The sequence below is a fragment of the Pyrgilauda ruficollis genome, unplaced genomic scaffold (assembly GCF_017590135.1).
Source record: "Pyrgilauda ruficollis isolate IOZ18807 unplaced genomic scaffold, ASM1759013v1 scaffold24, whole genome shotgun sequence".
NCBI classification, from domain to species: domain Eukaryota; kingdom Metazoa; phylum Chordata; class Aves; order Passeriformes; family Passeridae; genus Pyrgilauda; species Pyrgilauda ruficollis.
This window is the reverse complement of record NW_024523648.1, coordinates 14,489,639-14,509,257: the sequence shown is the minus strand read 5'-3', so window position 1 is coordinate 14,509,257 and position 19,619 is coordinate 14,489,639. Positions and strand designations below refer to the sequence as shown.

At 40.7% G+C, this 19,619-nt stretch overlaps 1 protein-coding gene across 1 annotated transcript in view; it reads left to right on the top strand.

The window, feature by feature from the left end:
* Window positions 1-19,619, top strand: part of ARFGEF3 (ARFGEF family member 3) — an 84,531-nt gene that overhangs the window by 41,535 nt on the left and 23,377 nt on the right. Inside the window, exons 11-23 of the mRNA XM_041470050.1 lie at window positions 637-1,547; window positions 6,032-6,198; window positions 8,189-8,354; window positions 9,760-9,867; window positions 10,106-10,321; window positions 10,573-10,683; window positions 12,075-12,225; window positions 12,662-12,976; window positions 14,576-14,709; window positions 16,158-16,303; window positions 17,016-17,195; window positions 17,570-17,714; window positions 18,810-18,932. Of these exons, the coding sequence (XP_041325984.1) occupies window positions 637-1,547; window positions 6,032-6,198; window positions 8,189-8,354; window positions 9,760-9,867; window positions 10,106-10,321; window positions 10,573-10,683; window positions 12,075-12,225; window positions 12,662-12,976; window positions 14,576-14,709; window positions 16,158-16,303; window positions 17,016-17,195; window positions 17,570-17,714; window positions 18,810-18,932 (2,873 nt within the window). The remainder of the gene's footprint in view (window positions 1-636; window positions 1,548-6,031; window positions 6,199-8,188; window positions 8,355-9,759; window positions 9,868-10,105; window positions 10,322-10,572; window positions 10,684-12,074; window positions 12,226-12,661; window positions 12,977-14,575; window positions 14,710-16,157; window positions 16,304-17,015; window positions 17,196-17,569; window positions 17,715-18,809; window positions 18,933-19,619) is intronic.

The window sequence follows — 19,619 nt, the reverse complement described above, 5'->3', positions numbered from 1 at the left end:
CCTGGTTAAATAAGCTCTGAGAATGGAAAAGGTGTAAAAGCTCTTGCTTGGTTTGTCATCAGTCTGGGTCTGTTTGTAAAGACATAGATAACTATCTTGTTGAGTTTTCCAGAATTCCCAAATATGTTGGTTTACAGCTGGAAATTTTTGAGTATGTGTCCTTAAATTTGCACTAAAATAAATGTGTGTTTCTTTAGAGGTATATTTTCAAGATGAAGTCAAAGGAGGTCATAGAAAATTTTAACATCGTCACATTGAGCAAGAAGGGTTCTCAGTTCTTATAAAGATCATACCTTGTAGATAGGATCATTTTCAGGGCACAGATGGCCTTTAAATTTAGTTCAACTGGGTGTTGAGATTTTTTTTAGTTAAGTGCTTGACTGTAAGAGAGAACATGCGGTGCATGATGGTATGAATGCGTGGTAACTTTCCCTTGTTGGCACTCCCTTTACAGAATGACCATGTCTGCATGGGAGACTTTATAATTTGTTCTTACACTAATTGTCTTTCTCAGGAATAGTCTTAAAGGATAAGTTCACTTCTTCTTTTCCTGGTTATGGAAAGATGGTGTTGAATGACAGTGACATGCTCACCATACATGTTGCATCACTTAATTGAAATCTGTGTTTATTGTAGTATCATGGATGGGATGACGGAAGCGTGCATCAAAGGTGGTATTGAAGCGTGCTATGCTTCAGTGTCCTGCGTCTTTGCCCTGCTTGGAGCATTAGATGAGCTGAGCCAAGGGAGGGGTCTTAGTGAAGAGCAGATCCAGCTGCTGCTCCAGCGCTTGGAAGAATTGAAGGATGGGACCGAGACAAGCAGGGACTCCATGGAGATCAATGATGCTGACTTCAGGTGGCAGAGACGCATACTGTCCTCGGAAAACCCTGCCTGGGAATCAGGAAATGAGAAGAGTCCTGATATCAGCATTAGCGTTACCACAGACACTGGTCAGACTACTTTGGAAGGGGATATGGGACAAACAACTCCAGAGGATAATACAGAAAATCAAAAAAACTCCCTGCCATCTCCAGCTGGACATGAAAGCAAAGAGATTCATTACAGAGAACCAGAGTCAGAAACCATTGACCAGCCAGATGTTGTTCAAAGAAGCCACACCATAGTCTATCCAGATATAACTAACTTTTTATCAGTTGATTGCAAGACCCGGTCCTATGGATCCAGATACAGTGAAAGTAACTTCAGTGTAGATGACCAGGACCTTTCTAGGACTGAGTTTGATTCATGTGATCAGTATTCCATGGCAGCAGAAAAGGATTCGGGCAGGTCTGATGTCTCAGACATAGGCTCTGACAACTGTTCCCTGGCTGATGAGGAGCAGACCCCACGGGATTGCCCAGGTCACAGGTCCTTACGCACTGCTGCTCTCTCTCTGAAGTTGCTGAAGAGCCAAGAAGCAGACCAACACAGTGCACGGCTCTTCATCCAGTCACTTGAAGCGCTTCTTCCTAGGCTTATAGCTCTTCCCAGCATAGAAGAAGTGGATGGAGCACTGCAGAGCTTCTCTTCAACATTCTGCTCAGGTTTGCAAGCAAATACTTACTGTCTAGCCAGCATGCACACTCTGACTGCACTGTACACAGATTCCCTTGTAGGATTTCATCTTCAGAGAACATACCCAGAATGAGGAGGTTTGGGCTTTACACCATACATTCCTCCACAGGAACATACTTCATTTAGGGCAAAACAAATTGAGTATGTAGGCACTGATCCAAAGGGAGGTAAATCCATTGACTCTTAATAGACTCTGGATTATGTCCTGAATCAATAAAGAAATAGAGTTAGTTGTAGCAAGATACCTCTTTGCAGGTTTGTGAAGTTCTGTTGAGAAGCTTTGCACATGGTCTCACTAAAGAGAGGTCAGAGTGGCCCCTTAGCATGAGAGGAGTGTGGGAAGTACCATCACCTGTTTGTAATGAGATACAAGCAGCTTAGTAAACTGATATTATGAGTAATGCCAGCCTCACAAAGAGGGTGGTAACAATTCCACAGCAGTAAGCTCTAGAAAGGATAGGGAAAGAGGAGAGTTTGTCTTCACTCTTTTGTTTTTCTTAATGCTGGTATCTAATATGACAGGAAGTGCAAAGCTCAAAGCCCAGACCAAGAGAAAAATTAAGATTTTGCCTTCTAAGAGATTAAATATCTTCAGTTCTTTCATTATTAGAACATTTGGGATCTTGACCTGTCAAACAAATAAAAAAAGTCATGCAAAGGCTAGTTTGTCCTGTTGATAGCATATTTAAGATGTGTGTAAATATATATTTTTAGAAGGGTTTTGCTTTCCTGACAATGGCCAAAATGAAAATGTTTGCTAAAATATGTCTGTTTATTTAACTTACTTTACTGCATTTGCCTTTCCTATTGCTCGTCTCCTAATCATTGCTTCATTCATTTGTGCTCTCCCACACACATTATACTCATGCAGAGTCAGAAGGGGGGACTCTTCCCATCATCAATCAGCATAATTTAGATATGAAGCTGGGTGAATAAGATGATATTCCTGATATCCTGTTTAAATGCTACCCAAATAAACATTAACTCAGGAAGATCATAAATGGTATTCTTAAGAAACATTGGCTATTTTATATCACAGAAGGGAAATACCTTAGAAGAGGCACTAATGTTAACTACTTTCCTGATTGAGGGGCTCAAGAGCACCCTTTCTGTCACAGTTATTTCTTTTTTCCTGGAAAAGGGTAATCTTGAGGTTATGATGAAAGACCAGTGATAGACCTCTAGTTCAAACCTATGTGCACCTGTTCCCTTGTGCATAAATGAGTATGCCACTTCTTTCCCCTTTGGTCTGTAAAGTCTTTATTGAGTGCTTTTAAAGCTTTAGAAGATGTGGACCTAGGAGAATTCTAGATTTTAAGGGTAAACCTAGCTTTTCTTGGCATTTAGTATGAGTAATACAGTGAGAAAAATGGAAGAATATAACTCAATTTTTGCATTAAATCCATTATTTGTGGTTTGTACATCTTAAAAAGATACCTAGTCTTGGACTTGTTGAGAGAGGTCATTCACTTTTCTAAGAAAGCCACCCCTGTGGCTAAATCTGTACTTTAAAAATGTACATGTTTCCTGATGGATTTTGTGATGTGCTTGTAAAAAAAACACCATTCAGTAAGGAACCATGGAAAAGTGGAGTAGCGAGTCACTGTATTAAGACAGCCTGGAAGAGGTATCCTGGAGTTTTCATGAAGTTGTGGCTGTTGCAGGGTCGTACTTTTACGCTTTCATAAGATCTGGGTGATTCCTGTTTCAGTTGGACACCTGGAATGAGATTCAGTCCAGCTGAAACAGTCTCTTAACTTGCACCTCAGATCTTAAGCAAATGTCCATCAGTCCTCCCGAGGTGAGAGCTTGTGCTCCTGTGTAGGTGAGAGAGCCATGACTTTAAAAACCTTTAGAGAGAGACACTTAGGAAAGTTGAAACAAATGTCAGGGGGTAAGAAGTTCCCTGGAGAGCTTCTGAGACACCAGTGTGATCTGCCTCTATAAGCAATGTGTAGGTCCTTACTTTAGGAGTCCTTCATTAGCACTAGCTGGTGAAGGCACAGATTAGGTGATGAAGCTAGAGGGATTGATCCCATTCATTGTATAGACAATATTTATTAATGTATAATTCTTGAAAAATACATGGAGAAATTTGAGAGTTGGTTAAGATTTGAGTTGAGAAAAGACATGGATGCAGTTCTGAGACCAGTCAGTACAGAAGCAGTATTTTTGTGTTTCTAGGAGACCTTATTTAACTGCTTTGTTTCATTTTTTTGACTTTTCTTACAATTTGGAAGAAAAATACAATTCAGTATTCTTTCTTTCAAGCCAGCTCCTTATATAGATAGCATTGCAAAATTAGGCTATTTTCATAGGATTGAAAGGCAATGAATGGAGGTAGGAATTTGAGGCACTGCTGAGATAAGCATGGAAAAGGTGTAGTCAGGTAAACAGAGTTGTAGTGAAATTAAAACTTGCAAGTAAGCTGGTTAACTCTAAAGTTAGGAGTAAGTTAGCCCATCTTCAGTTTTGATTCCATACTTTTTAGAGAGAAGGTTTTTATGCTGGTAAGTATTGTCTTATCTTCTGCTTCTGTGATCTCAGCATCTCACAAATGCAGTTGTTTGTTTTCCCATATTTTAGAGGAAGGTAAGGAACATATTTTTCCCCAACATTTTTTGGTGCTCAAATACATGCCCTCAATAGAGTATCCACTTTTCTGTGCACTTCTACACCTTCATTTTTAATTGTAATCTTGTATAGGAGGTTGCACATTTTTAAAAACATTTTAATGCAAAATAAAATGGGCTTTTTTGTTTGGTTGGTTGTTTTTTGGTTTTTTTTTTTACTTTTACATACGTCTCTGCCTTGAGGTTTTTATTACTGTAGCAGGTTTTAGTCCCTGAGGTACTTATTTAAGAGAGATAAGACAAAAAACCAGTGGGAGATGAGATATATACATCAATATCATGGTCCTCCATCCTACAGAGTGTTAAGATGCATCTTTGTTTTCAGTGATGAAGAAATCACTAGAGCTACTCACAGGGTACTTTCAAGCACATGGTTGCAGTTTTGGTACCAGGTAAAGGATCTCTCTTGACATTCACCATGAGAAATCTACCCCAAGCAATGCCAGCCTGTGTGGGTGTGGTTTGTGGCCAACCCTGTCACCCTTCTTCCACAAAGGTTGCTCCCTTGAACAGGTATTCATTTTTTAGACCCACCCTGGAACAGTTACTCTCTTTCTAAATCCACCCTCAAACAGTTACTCACCTTATCCACGCCCCCAAAGTGACGACAGTGGAAAGTCCGAGAAGGCAGCAGCACAGAGCTTTCAAACCCTCACGAGGCAAGAAAAACATTTGCTTCTTTTCTGTGTGTGGATTTTTTATTTTTTTTTTTACTGTTAATGGTTTGTTGTATTTTGTATAAGAAGAGGTATGAGCTTTATGGTGGGAGGAATATATTCACAGTAAACCAATACAGCCGTTAACAAATGACACAGCTTTGCTTCATCATGTAACTAACCTTGGAAGCTGGTTTTTTTCCATTTCAAACATTCCTTTAGGATAAAGCTGACTTCTTAATCTTCCCTAATTGACATTATATGAGTGGATTTCACAGTTGATGTGAAAACCATGAAATATTGTGAGTTATGTGGGTGGATCTGGTATTTCTGGTTTTTTCATGGTTCAGACTGCAAATCATGGGGATTCAATTAGGTGTTGCTCATACTTGATTGATATTTTTCTACCAGTAGATCAGCTATTTGACATCCATGGGAAGAAGGGATTGTGCCACTGAGCATGGTTGTAGGCTTCATACAAATAGTGTTTTCAGGACTAGTGAGTACTTTACAGGTGGTTTCTGGGTCTGACAGAAGTGCTAGTGCTCAGCCATTTAGAAAGTAGGCTTTGAATGTAATAAATAGGGCTCGGAGTTGTAACTAGTTCCAGCCAGCTTGGCCCCAGATATTTGTCCACATACCTCTAGGCCATGGAGAGAATGACAATTGCAGACTGATCTTGCAAGGTGTGGAGCACTCCAGTCCCCATCCAGCAAATGATTTAGCCAGAACGGGTTTACTGGGGGGTTAAAAGGGCCATTAATCTCATTAGCACCATTTGGTGCCGTGTATTTTCATTTAAGTACACAGGCTTTGGGTCTGCTCCTTTCTACCTCACTTTTCTAGTTAGCATTGCAGATGTATCCTGCCCATTGCTTTTATACATGACAGTCATCCCAGTGAATGCTGGTGCTCCTTGCTTATTTCAAATTTAGCACGTTGTCTTGCTGGACTGTGACTGGAGTGTTCAGTTTGTCATGCATTCTTGATGAACTACTTATTTTTCTATCGCCTACTCTAGTACGTTTAGTAGAGTAATTTCTACTGATGATTCATTAACTATTCTAGCAATCTGTTGCTGCCAAAATGCTAGGGATAGTTTCTGATATTTTTTCCAGGAAAAATCTGTGTAAAATATGAGAGCTCACATGGTGTTTTTGTTAGGTATGATGCACTCACCAGGATTTGAGGGAAACCTAAATTTCAACTTCCAGACTCTGATGAATGCAGACAGTCTCTACGTGGTATCACATTACACTTTGCTGCTCAACCTAAAATTGGCGAACTCAGATTACTACAGGAAGAAGCCTGCCCAAGCCCCTGTGGTGCTGGTGAGTTGGGGAATGTGGGATCATTGTTTTTAAAAAATGAAAATTTATTTTGCTTCCTTTCACATAAACCAGCCCACACATAAAGCCTTCAGGCTGCTTGCTAAGTGGAGAAATAGTAATTGCAAATGAAGCGTTCTCCAAGCTGCTTATGAATCTTGCATGATAAGTGTCGTGCATCTGAATTACTCTGTGATTTGGTGGGAAGGAATGCTGCTTACTGATTGTCATTAAGGTTGCAGTCATTTTGATGGTTAAACTATTTTCAGAATAGATTAGCATCATGTGATATAGCAAGTATTGTCTCTTGACAATATGCATGAACATATGTTCATCTTGTAACTGGTTTATTTTGCCTAATACTTGATTTGAATTTCTGTAGATGAATACATGACAAATTAAACTGAAAAATAAGTAGGTCTTAGTAATGTGAAATTATTATTTTTGTTACACCTGGAATGCCTCCACTTCTTGGGCTTTTTAAAAACACTTTTGAAAACATTCATCCATGTTTTTCAACTTAGTTGCCCAAGAGATATTTTTTCAGAGTTTTCTGAAAAACAACAAAAAAAATATTTATGGAAAAAATAAAGAAAGGTGTCAAAATATATAATTATTGCTGAACTTCCAGTGTAAGGGAATTTATAATCTATATATAATGTCAAAAACAAATGGAGTTTAGCATCATCCTTAGTTCTGGTGTGTTCTGCAGCAGATCAAGTGCAGATCTGTTACTCAGGACGTTCTCTAGAGGATTCAGTGTGCACAACAGGCCTGAGCATGACCAAAGTACTCTCGGAGATCATTCTGATAAATAATTGGAGACCAGTTAATCTGTGATGACTGTTCAATGCAGAAAGGCCCAGTTGTTGGGCAGGCTGCATTAGGTGCCACAACTTCTTTTAATTGGATTTGAGATCCTATTCCTACCTTGTGGAAATAGCGAGAGATTTCCACGCTATTGTCCCATTGTCACTGTGCAAAAACTGTCATTCTGATTTGCATCTTGCATTAACTGCAGTAGGAGAAGGGAGAGCTGTTCATGTTCATGTCATTCTCCACTGCAGGGACAGATAGAGAAGGATCTGGACAGGCTGGGTTGATGGGGCATGGCCAATTGTATGAGGTTCAGTAAGGTGAAGTGTCAGATCCTGCCCTTGCATCACAAGAACCCACTGTGGCACTACAGGCTGGGGCAGAGTGGCTGGAAAGCTGCCTGGGGGAAAAAGACCTGGGAGTGCTTATGAGCCAACTGAACATGAGCCAGCTGTGCCCAGGTGGCCAAGAATGCCAATGGCATCCTGGGCCTGTATCAGGAATAGTGTGGCCAGCAGGACCAGAGCGGGGATTGTCCCTCTGTTGGTGAGGCTGCACCTTGAATCCTATGTTCCGTCTTGGACTCCCAGTACAAGAAGGACATTGAGGTCCTGGAGAGAGTCCAGAGAAGGGCAACAGAGCTGGTCAAGGGTCTAGAGACCATGCCCTGTGAGGAGTGGCTGAGGGAGCTGGCGTTGTTTAGCCTGGAGGAAAGGAGGCTCAGGGGAGACCTTCTCATTGTCTACAGCTCCCTGAAGAGAGGGTGTAGTGAGGTGGGGGTAGGCCTCTTCTCCCAGGTAACAAGTCACAGGACTAGAGGAAATGATCCCAAGTTATGCCAGGGGAGGTTTAGATTAGATACTAGGAAATTTCTTTTCATGGAAGGGTTTGTAAGGAAGAAGAACAAACTGCCCATTGAAGCATTCAGAAAACCTGGGTGTATCACTTCAGGGCATGGTTTGATGGTGAATGTGGTGATGGTGCTGTGCTGACAGTTGGACTTGATGATCTTAAAGATATTTTCCAATCTTAACAATTCTAAGATTGCGATCCTCTGTTAATCCTTCTCATAACTTAATTTCTACTTCTGCAACCTTTTACTCAGAAGTAGATCTGGGGGCTGATGCTGTAGGGCTTACACTGTTGTCTTACGTTTGGCTTTTATGGCTCTCTGCAGAAGGAGTTCATGAAGCAGGTCCAGTCCAGTGGAGTGTTGATGGTATTTTCCCAGGCATGGGTTGAAGAACTGTACCACCAGGTACTAGAAAGGAACATGCTAGGGGAAGCTGGATACTGGGGAAGCCCTGAGGAGCACAACCTTCCACTTATCAGCATGCTGACAGGTCAGTACAGTATTATCATGGCACGGCTATCTTCCAATTGTGTCTAAAACAAGCTACAATGACACACTGCTTTGTTGCATTACATACAGAGCAGCATGTCATCATGCAGTATGTGGTGTCTTGTGGAATTATCAGTAGAGAAGGAGCCAGACCTAGCTGTGGCCAACTACTTAAGTGTTTGTTTTGGCTCATCAGAGTGGTTGTGAAGCATAGGTTTTAAAAAAAATCAAAACTGTCCCTGGGAGACAGGGAGACTAATTTTGTTCACTGAAGCAGAACATCTCTTAATTCTGTCAGCTTCAATTCTGGTAGAGTTGATACTTGTTAATGATAAACAGTAAGGCTGCTGTTTTCTTGATGTCATAGAAAAGCCATTTCAGTGTGCCTGTGGTGCAGTACAAATATAAGTAGTGGCATTTGATCCTGGAAGCCTTCCACAGATTGGACTCCCCTTGGTTCAGACTTGAGCTATGCCAGGGATATGCCAAATGGCACTAGAGAGAAGCTGAAAACTTGGAGCACAAATGCTTAGAAGCAATCCTTAGCTTCATTTGAGGGGAAAAAAAATCAAATTGTATCAGCTGAAAGACAGCAGGGTGGCTATGATACTGTATTGATATAAAATGCACTGTCTGCTTTAATGTGTCTGTAATTAAAATAGTGTATGCAGGGAAAACAGTGGCTTCAGCTGAGACAGTAAAAGGTGATCAAAGGGCACTGCTCTGAAAGTTTTTGGTTATTGTATTGAGCTCAATGTTACTTTTAGCTACTGAGCTGGTAGGAGGAAAGAAACGCTTGGAAAAAAATTATACCCAGATGTGGAGATGGGGCTTGTTAGAAAGGAAATCAACCTGGTGTCCCTAATATTAAACTCCCTGTGAGAAACAGCTCTTTTGTTCTGTTGGAGAAAGGGTTGTATTTCTTTTGTTGAGACTGAGCATGCCTAGGTCTACTAAAAATCAGATTTAGGACATAGGATCGCAATGCATCTTGAGGACTCAGACTGAGGTCTGAAAACATCTATATAAAGGATTTAGCAAGATTTGAAATACTGTATTAAGAAATGCAGAGATTTAAGTGTGGTAAGTTCTGAACTGTAAGAAATACCTTGAAATCTCTACGGGAAGTTCTGTTCACTGTGTAACTTGAAGAGGGGGGAGAGCAACTTTTGAGAGTGGGATGTCTCCCCTGTTCAACAAAACATTGGCTATACTGGGCAAAGCCTAAGATGCCACAGCTCATGTTTATACCAAGGCTTTAGAAGGTTGCCAAAAAGAGTAACAAAAAGCACACCTGAGAAATCAGGAGTGCTAGTACTTAGTTGAACACAGAGCCAGTAAGACATGCTTTCCTCGTGCCATCTGTGTGTCAGATAGTAATCTGATGTTTTTTAATGTTCTGGCAGACATCGACGGCTTGGGCAGCAGTGCAATTGGTGGCCAATTGATGGCATCTGCTTCAGCTCAATCTCCTCTTTCCCAGAACCGGAAGACAGATGATTCTGTTGTTGCAGGTATTAAGACTGTATTATGAGTTTGTTATCCAGCAGTGGGTTGTTATGTACCAAAAGCATATGCAGATAAAAAGTGTAGAATAACAATTTAAAAAGAAAGTATATCAGTACATCGTACATGTGAATTGGCAGTTCAGCGTGCAGAGGACAAATGTGACTTGCTTTTTACCACTAATGATAAAGCTTCTGTTGTGCCATTTTCTTGTAGTTAATAGTATTAATGTTTTTTCCACTCTAGGAATTGCTTTTGCCCGATACATTTTAATTGGCTGTTGGAAGAACTTGATTGACACTTTGTCCACCCCGCTGACTGGCCGCATGGCAGGCAGCTCCAAGGGACTGGCCTTCATCTTGGGAGCAGAAGGAGCCAAAGAGCAGAACCAGAAGGAGAAGGACTCCATCTGCGTGAGCCTGGATGGACTAAGGAGGGCAGCCCGGCTGAGCTGTGCTCTAGGTAATGCTGCATGGGGGATGTCATGGCAGACTCATAGAATAGGATGGTAACTTTCCTTGAAGGAATTTGGGAGAAAGAAATGCATCATCCTCCTCCAGTTTTGCACAGGAACAGGGATGGTGGCAATACACATAGAGTGCCCTACAGCATAAACATATCCAGCCAACTTTTCTTGACCCTACCTCTTGTTGAGGGTGTATGGGATTGGGAAGAGATGTTGGTCATACAGTAATTGTGTTGTTGCCTTACAGGAGTTGCTGCTAACTGTGCATCTGCTCTTGCCCAAATGTCTGCGGCCTCCTGTGTCCAAGAAGAGAAAGAGGAAAAAGAAATCCAAGAACCCAGTGATGCTATAGCTCAAGGTAACTACATGATTAAATTACCTACCTCATCTTACATTGCCTGTGAAGCTGCAACTGGAAAGCACTTTGCCACACATAGTGGCATTTCCCTCTGTTGTTCTGCTGTACACCACTTGATTGTAGGCACGTGGGATGTTTGTCTTCAGTACGTGCCTGCTGTCCTAAGTTCTTAACCTTATGTCCCACTAATTATATTCTATATGGAACTTAAATCAGTGGAACAATGCGTAAGCCAGCAGCATTTTTCAACGTGTGGTTTTTAAACCTTGTGATGCTGGTACAACCAGAGAGCATCAGAGCAACAGCTTATTTGGGGATTTTTGTGTGTTGGGTGGTAATGTAAGCTGAGTTTGCATCACTCTCCCTGTGTGGTTTATATATCCTTGATTATTTTTTATCATCATCTTCAGATATTTAAAACTTCTGAATCATGTTAGATTAAAATGGAATTAAAAATGTGCCTTTTTAGCATATAAAAAGTTCTGCATCTCTGTACCACCATTTCAAACCCAGTGGTAGCCTCCAGTGACTATTTGAAGAAGTACACAAAATTTCTCTGTTTACATCTGATTTCTAATGGCAAGAAGCCCGTGACAAAAGACAGTGTTGCACAAATGACCGTGCTTGGTACTTAAATTTGGTGTCTTGGTAGAGAAAACAAAACTGAAAAAGCCTGAGCTTAAACAAGCCTTTGACTGCTCTGCTGGACATGGCTGAAGCGAGATGGCCAGACTGTGCTGAATCAAAGAGGAGGCAGCAGCAGTGGCCAGAGGCAAACAGATCTGTTCTGTGAAAGCTTGCAAAGCTTCAAAACTTGTTTCCATTCCAGTGCAGCATGAAAATGAAGCTTTTCAGGGATTCTCAGAAAAAATGAATAGATCCAAATGTTGTAGCTCAGATCAAGATTAGTTTTACTTTGACAAGAGCTTTTTCGGTGAAATTTTTTGTATGGAAATACATATGAAATCCACAAATGCTGTTTTTTGTTTCCATAGCAAAGGAGATTTTGGTAAAAATAAATATTCAGTCAGCCATCTCTGAAGAGACTAGCAATCTGCAACTGTTCTGTCAGCAACAGGATGTGAATTTGGGGTGGAGGGTGTCAATCTAGCACTGATTTTCACTTTTTCATACATTTTTTCAAGTATATAGGATCAGTCAAAAAGGATTTTAGTTTTAAAGCTACCTTAGGTTTATTAGGAAGAAATGGGTTTCTCTGATTTGGTTGGGGTTTTTGTTTTTTTTGTTTTTTTGTTTTTTTGGTTTTTTTTGCCTGAAATTTATGTTCTTTTATAGATTTCAGATTGTAATCCTTTGCCATCACCCTGTATACAAACCAGTGTTTGTTCAAAAGCTGAAGAAGATAATTTTAATTTTTTTTTATGCTACAGTGAAACAGAAAGTGGAGCAGAAACTGGAGCAGATGGGGAAAGTGCAGGGAGTCTGCCTGCACACTGCTCATGTTTTGTGTATGGATGCAGTCCTTAATGTGGGTCTGGAGATGGGAAGCCATAATCAGGACTGTTGGCCTCATGTATTCAGGTACTCACCAGCTTTCCCAAAATAGCCAGAATTCAGGCCATGTTGCCTGAAAGTAAGGGTCTGAGAAAAAGAGCTTTGCAATCTCTGTGAATGTTCTCTATAAACAGTGTCAGAGTGAATTAACTGCATGTACCTCTAAAAGAAAAGACGGTGCTGTTTTCCAAAATGCTTAGAAGCTTCAAAGTTACCAGAAGACTGTGGCAGACTCAGGAACCTAAATGGGCTTTTCAGGCACCTCCGCCAAACTATTTGCTGTCTAGGCACATGGGAGGCCAAAGAAGAAAGGTTATCTATGTGTAAAAAGAAAGGTTATCTCTGTGTAGTTTGAGAGTTAGAAAGCATCTGTTTATGGTTTGAGGAAAATGTCTTGTGATTAGGGCAGGGAGGAGTTGTTTTGGGGTGTTTTTTAATTTTTGCTTCTCCTGTGTGTCCCCAGGGTGTGTGAGTACATCAGCACGCTGGAGCACACCCACTTCAGTGATGGTGCTGCCCAGCCCTCCCTTACCATCACCCAGTCCCAGCAAGCACCTGGAGGGCAGCACCCAGACTCTGAGCCTGGGGAGGCTCCTCAGACATTGACCCCCGAGCAAGAGACCACCCTCAGCAGCCACCCTGTCATTCAGCCAGTTTCTATCCAGGATCTCATCAAGGACAGCAGTAAGGGCAGAGCTTTTGACTTCCGTGGAGGCAGTCTGCTGAGTGGTACCAGTGCTGCCAAGGCTGTTCTCACGCTCTCCACGCAAGCTGACAGGTAAAAGCACTGCTGTCAGGAACCAGAATCCTTGTTCCCAAAGCAGTACCAAAATGGCCCTTTTTGTGCTGCAGTGGGTCTGTGTTCATTTCAGCCACTTGCTTCAGTTGAATTTCACAAGAGAGCTGAGTGATTGTCATAGCCAGCAGTTTCTAAAAACCTGGGTTTTTTCATCTTTGCAGTACCTGCAAGTACTGAGCTGAGTGTGTCTCTGCATAGCAGTGAATATGCCAAGCAAATCAAATGCATCCGAGAGTGGTGGATTTATTTCTTGCATGTAAATTGATATGTTGTATTAGGTTAAGCAAAGTAAAGGGGTGTCTTGTCCTGACAGGAAGGGACTGATTGACACGAGCAGTGTCAGTCAGAAAGCAGCTGCTTCTGCCAGGGCTGCGTGGACATTTCATCAGGCTTCCCCAGTGTGTCCAGAGGAGCAAGGGAGCCAAGTATGGTCACAGAATGGCTGTCTTAAATGTCCTTTCGTCATGGTCTGCCAAGTGATATTATTTCTTCTATTTTTTAAGCAGCCCAGGCTACAGTTGAAAAATTCCTGGGTTTGCATCTTTGCAGTTACGTTTTTGATCCAGCTGACATTTTTCACCTTGATCTCTGCCCATAGGAAGGTGTTGTGTTTAAATTCAGAGCCAAAAGTACTGCATAAACTGCTTGTAGAAATTTGACTCTGGGCAAAAAAATACCCTTTATTTAGAAAGCTGAAAATGTAGCTTGGTTCAGAGGATTAGAGAATAGCAATACTGTCATTTTAACAATACTAGTTTCATTTCTACCCTTTGACTTAAGTGCAGATGTTTATTAGGATTTAATCCCTTGTTTCTTAGGACTGTAGTAAGGTTTTTCATGAAAAGCAATGACAGAAAATCATATTTTTGTCAATTTCTGGATGCACCATATGAAATTTTACTGTTATCTCTGTGGAGCTTCCCTCTGGTGTAACTACATTTATTGTTTTATGGTACAGATTTTAGCTGTTAAATCCTAGGAGCCCATTGCAGCTGAAAATAACAACTATTGCTTGTATTTGTCACTGTTAGCCAAAACATAGCCCCATACTTGCCACTGTTAAAAAAATTAACTCTACTCCAGCCAAAACCAGCAAAATATTCCAAACTAGCAATTCAGGTACAGTAACCTTAGGTTTAAGACTTGAATTAATTTATTTTTCAAGTTAGGGTTGGTAACTTCAGATGGAGCAAACTGGTGTAACCCTAGAGTCAGTGAAGCTATGATGATATGTGTTGTGAGGACTAGGCATGTTTCAACTGTTTTTTGATCACTGGTTCATTACTGGCTTATAGCATTAGGTAACTTGAAAATGTGACTTTCTGTTTTAGCACTGTAGTTGAATCTTGAAAGGGTTCTGGTTGATCCCATAGCAACCTGTTTTCCACCCTCCAATTAATAAAGCTTCTAGATCAAAGTCTTGCTGCAACACTCTATAAATGGAAAAGCTCTCAATAACCACTGTGTCACAAAAGCCACTGTATAGAAGCCACAAACAGACAGGAGTTTTCCTTGTACATACACATTTAAGTCTGTATCTCCTGAATTTTTCAGTTAGATTCTGTTCTTTACCTACAGGCTTTTTGAAGATGCTGCTGACAAGTTAAACTTGACGGCTTTGGCAGGCTTCCTTTACCAGCTCAAGAAAGCTTCTCAGGCGCAGCTTTTCCATTCAGTCACAGATACAGTTGATTACTCACTAGCAATGCCAGGTAAATCGTCTGAAGATCCTGTACAGAGTGTTTTATGTGCAATTGTACTGCTTACAGGACTAATCTTTCATGCTACAATTGTGGGAACAATTTTTTGTCTTCAGGAAAGATTGAGCACTTTATTTGGACAGGGACCACATCCACACCTGCTTTGAAACACGTCACAGGACATTCATTTGGTTCTTGGACTTTGGGGGGTGTTAATTGTGTGCCAATATATAATCACAGCTCTATTTTTGAGCCCAGGCCAGTATGGAAACTTGGGTCAATCTCTACTTAAGACAGCGGTTTTAGGTTTGATACTTGATAGTAGGATAACCTCAGAAGTGTTCAGGGAATGGGTGATGGAGAACAGAGCACACCAACAAAGATTGTTAAGCAGTGGGACTTGTCCTGCTTGATTTTCCCCAAGAGCAGAGTTCGTACCTCACAGTACAAAGCCTGTAAATTGTTTTTTCTATCACTGTCTCAAATAGACCAGAAGAATTGGACACGAAGGAAGATGACGTTACTTAAATTTATACTGTGCCTGTAGAAGCTACATTATTCATCAGGTTTTGTTTTGTCCTGTGGCAGACACCGTTTTATCTGTGTCTCCAATTTAATTGGTTTCCTCTCTCCCTGAAGTGCTACTTGTTATTTTCTCGGTATGACACTTCAAGATTTTGGGTTTTTTGGTCCTGCTTGTCTCCAAACCTCAACATTCATTACTCTAGTTTTAATAAATAGATTTCATTTTTTCATGTTATGTAGGGGCCAATCAACTGTCATTTTAATACTGAAATTAAAATTAAGGTAGATGAATTAAGTGCTATTTTGTTATTTTAAAAGTGATATGCCCTCTGATTATGTCTTTTGTTAGACATAAAAGCACCAGTGTATTTGAAATGAGAGGATGAAGTGTCTTTTCAAATGTTGTAAGAGCAATGGAAGATGAATCTCTTTCAACAGGAAATAACAAGTGTTAGTGACTGTGGAACAGAAAAGCATTTTCTTACATTCTGTTCTTTATAGCCTTTGCTTAATAAGAAATATAAAATTAAGTACCCAGGCTAAATAATTTGCAGTTTATAAACTTTCCTGTAGATGTCACCAAAACCTTTCATAACTACCATTTTGGGTCTTAATATCAGCTATTTAACTCCTTGCTTAACTTTTCTGCATGACTTTTCCAAGCCTCTGTCTTTTATATGTTTGGAAAAAAAGTGATCACTTAAAGTATGTTTAGTAACCTTTAAACCTGGGTCCATCTCCTGCCCTTTTACTTACACAGGCACAGGCTATGTTTTATGTTGGTTTTGGGGGTTTTTTTTTGCCTTTTTCTCGCCCCCACTAAAGCTTATCAATAATCAATTACTTAATCAATCATTTCTAATTCCAGTTCAGACATTTAGGAGTGGAGGAGCAACTGATGCTTAGCTTCCATTTATTCTTATACTTTCTTGTAGGTGAAGTAAAGTCTACACAGGACAGGAGAAGTGCTCTTCACTTATTCCGACTTGGTGATGCCATGCTCAGAATTGTAAGGAGTAAATCCCGCCCATTGCTCCACCTCATGCGCTGCTGGAGCCTGGTGGCTCCTCACCTTGTAGAGGTAGGAATGGGAGACAAAAATGGGATTGTGTGCATGAAGCAACAATGAAAGATGAAGAAGGCTTGATAGCTCTTAAAATGTATAACAACCTTCAACATTGTCAAGTCTGCTCTGTGTTGTATACACTGTGTCATATATTGCCGTACTGCCACCAAGGAGTGTGTTTGTAAGTGACTGAAATGGGCAGGGACAGGGTGTTGGACTTCTGCAATATGATGCAAATTGTGCCTGGTGGAAAAACTGAAATCACCTCAAGGAGCCCTAAGTGACTCCTCCACCTGCTTATATTCCAGTCAAAGTCTGCAGCCTTGCAATTCTTCCTATAAAAGGATGCAGGTTTTCTTTTCCCTTATAAAGCAAACTCAGCTGTTACCTTTGGAAGGGAAAAAGGGTCATGCAGTCCAAACAAATGACAACATTTCACGCAAGTTCTGTGGGTTTTGGTATTTAATTTATTTATATTTAGCTTGATGTGTTTTTAATTGTCAGCCAACTTTCATACATCTGTGGACCTCTAGGCAGCTCAGAGTCTCAGTCATCTGTTTCCAGGGCAGTAGTCTCCTCTTTTCGTTACAGTGGGGTCCCTGGTCACATTAGTGGTGAAGCTGTTTTGAAGGTTCAGTAACATGTAGTGCTTACCTCCCTTGAAAGTGTCTTACTAAAAGCAAATTTTTTGCTTGGACACAGTCTCATCCTTCTCCTTTCTCTGCAGGCTGCCTGTCACAAGGAGAGACACGTGTCTCAGAAGGCTGTCTCCTTCATCCATGACATCCTCACGGAAGTGCTGATGGACTGGAACGAGCCTTCTCACTTTCACTTCAACGAAGCACTTTTCCGCCCCTTTGAGCGCATCATGCAGCTGGAGCTGTGTGATGAGGATGTCCAAGACCAGGCAAGTTAGTCTGATCAGTGTGTCTGTATCTGGTCTCCATGCCCATAAGAATGGTTTCCAGAGTGCACTTAGTCCACCTGAGGGTGTTTCCCAAATTCCCTTTGAATGCTACCCCTTAATCATCTTCAAGGAATTGGGAGTGCTCTGCCTACCAGTCCAGCATTGTGGCAGAGCACAGAGACAGTAGACCTGGCTTTGAAGCAATTAAATAAAGATTTTCTACTATCTAAAAAAAAAAAAAAAAGAATAAATTAATCTAGATTGTCATCGTGAGGTCTAGGAATGTATTTAAAGACATTCCTTCTGAAGATCCATCTGTGTATCAGTTCTGTTTTTTGGTTCTTTTTTTTTAACCCTTCCTACACTGGCTGCAGGTAATCACCTCTATAGGAGAGTTGGTGGAAATGTGTTCTACCCAGATCCAGTCGGGATGGAGACCCCTGTTCAGTGCCCTGGAAACAGTGCATAGCAGCAGCAAGTCAGAGGTCAAAGAGTACCTTGTAGGAGAATACTCTATGGGTAAGGACTTCCTGCTCTGTTTCAAATATGCTTTTGGTTCCCTGGGGGACACAGTAACTAACTCAGTCTATTTAAATATCCAAACTGAACAGTGCCACTACAACATTCTACAACAGTACCAAAGTATCTGACTTATTAGTTGGGGTAGGAAGGAAAGTAGACATATTGTTCTGACCTTTTGTCCTCTACATTATAACAAATTATTTGAGTGAGAAAGAAGGGCATCAAACCTATTGGAATATTTTTGAGCAAGACAGTAGTGCAAAGGTACTGAGCTTGGCTGAGCTTTTGTCACTGTCCTACTGAAGAAAGGACTGTATCCAAGCTGCATGTCTCTTGTGAACTGTCTTCCCTACTGTATGAAACCTATTGCTCTTATACCTCAGGATAACTTAATATGATAATCTAGGCAAGTGCTTGTCCAGGCATTTGATCTCAAAGCTTCCAGATTCCTAGTGCTATTACAGACCACATTTCTGTAAGAATGTGCATCCTTCCCAGAGATGTTTGCTTGTATGGAAATGTGTTAATGTGGGAAAATACATTTTTTCTGTTATTTTTGCCCTATTAGAAGGTATGTTTAAATGTGACAAGTCATGCACAAGGGGTGTGTTTTTTCTCCTAAACTTTGTCATTGAGATCTGTTATGGTTGATGGCTGAATGGTGGTGTACACAGCTTTTGAAGATGATAATCTACTTTGGAAAATCAATGGCTACTCTATAGTCTGAATAGTTTTCTATATGATTGATGTAATCTTGGCAGTTATCAGAAACTAAACTAGAAGCTAAACAGAGACCTCCACCAAACAGAACTATTAGCTCCTGAGTTCAAGAGCTCAAACCTGCTCTTAACTTTTGAGCAGGCATAAACTGGCATTTGTCATAGACTGGGCAAAGGAGGGAGTTTCTGTCACTTACTATGAAAGGCTACACAAGTTGACCCAGGAGCAAGAGAAGGTTTTACTTTTAAGATCATTTCTCTCTCTGCCCAGAAGAGAAAAGATTCTACAGATTCAGTTAAATTGTTGAAAAATGGTTGAAAAATTATTTTTAAGGGGGTTTGAGGAAGACTTCTCACCTTGTTATCTCCACAGGGAAACGCCAGGCTCCGGTGTTTGATGTCTTTGAAGCATTTCTAAACACAGACAACATCCAGGTCTTTGCCAACGCTGCCACCAGTTATATTATGTGCCTTATGAAGTTTGTCAAAGGACTGGGTAAATATTTTCCTAATAAGTCATGGTATCTCGCAGAAGGGGATAATTCAGTTGTGTAATACATAGCATGGTAGAAAAGAGAGGGGCACTGAAGATGTTCAGTCCAGAATGCTTTAAAAAAATAAAATAAAATCAAAACCAAGGGATTATTTCTGTAACGTTTTTAATGCTATCAGTTCTTCAAGTGTTTATAGCAGCAAAGTTGCATCTCACTATTAAGTGTCTGCTTCTTAATTTGATCTTCGTTTACACCAGAACTTGCTTATATTCATGTAAATAATAAAACAAAAAAAAACCATCCAAACCTAGAATACTGCAGAAATGGCCTGGCATTGTGCAGAGAGAGCATGGACTGTTTGCAACAGAGCAGGGCCTGTTTTACACTGTGGGCAGCAGAGACCAGTATGTCAGGGTGACCCTGCAGAGTCATTGTCATGCTTCACCAGCCTTCAGAACAAAGGCAAATGGTGCTGGGCTGTTCTGCCCCTGTGCTGGTGATCCATGGCTTGCCTTGATCATTAGAATTTGACACTTTTCACTGAACTGTGATAGTGTTGGGAGGTTTTTGTGGATGTAAATTATAGAACTTTTAAGTAGTGATAAAATGGAGCTTTTGGTCACTATATGAATATTAATTCACAGCGGTTTCTAGGTCTGTAAGCAACTCAAGCAACTCCTTTTGATTTA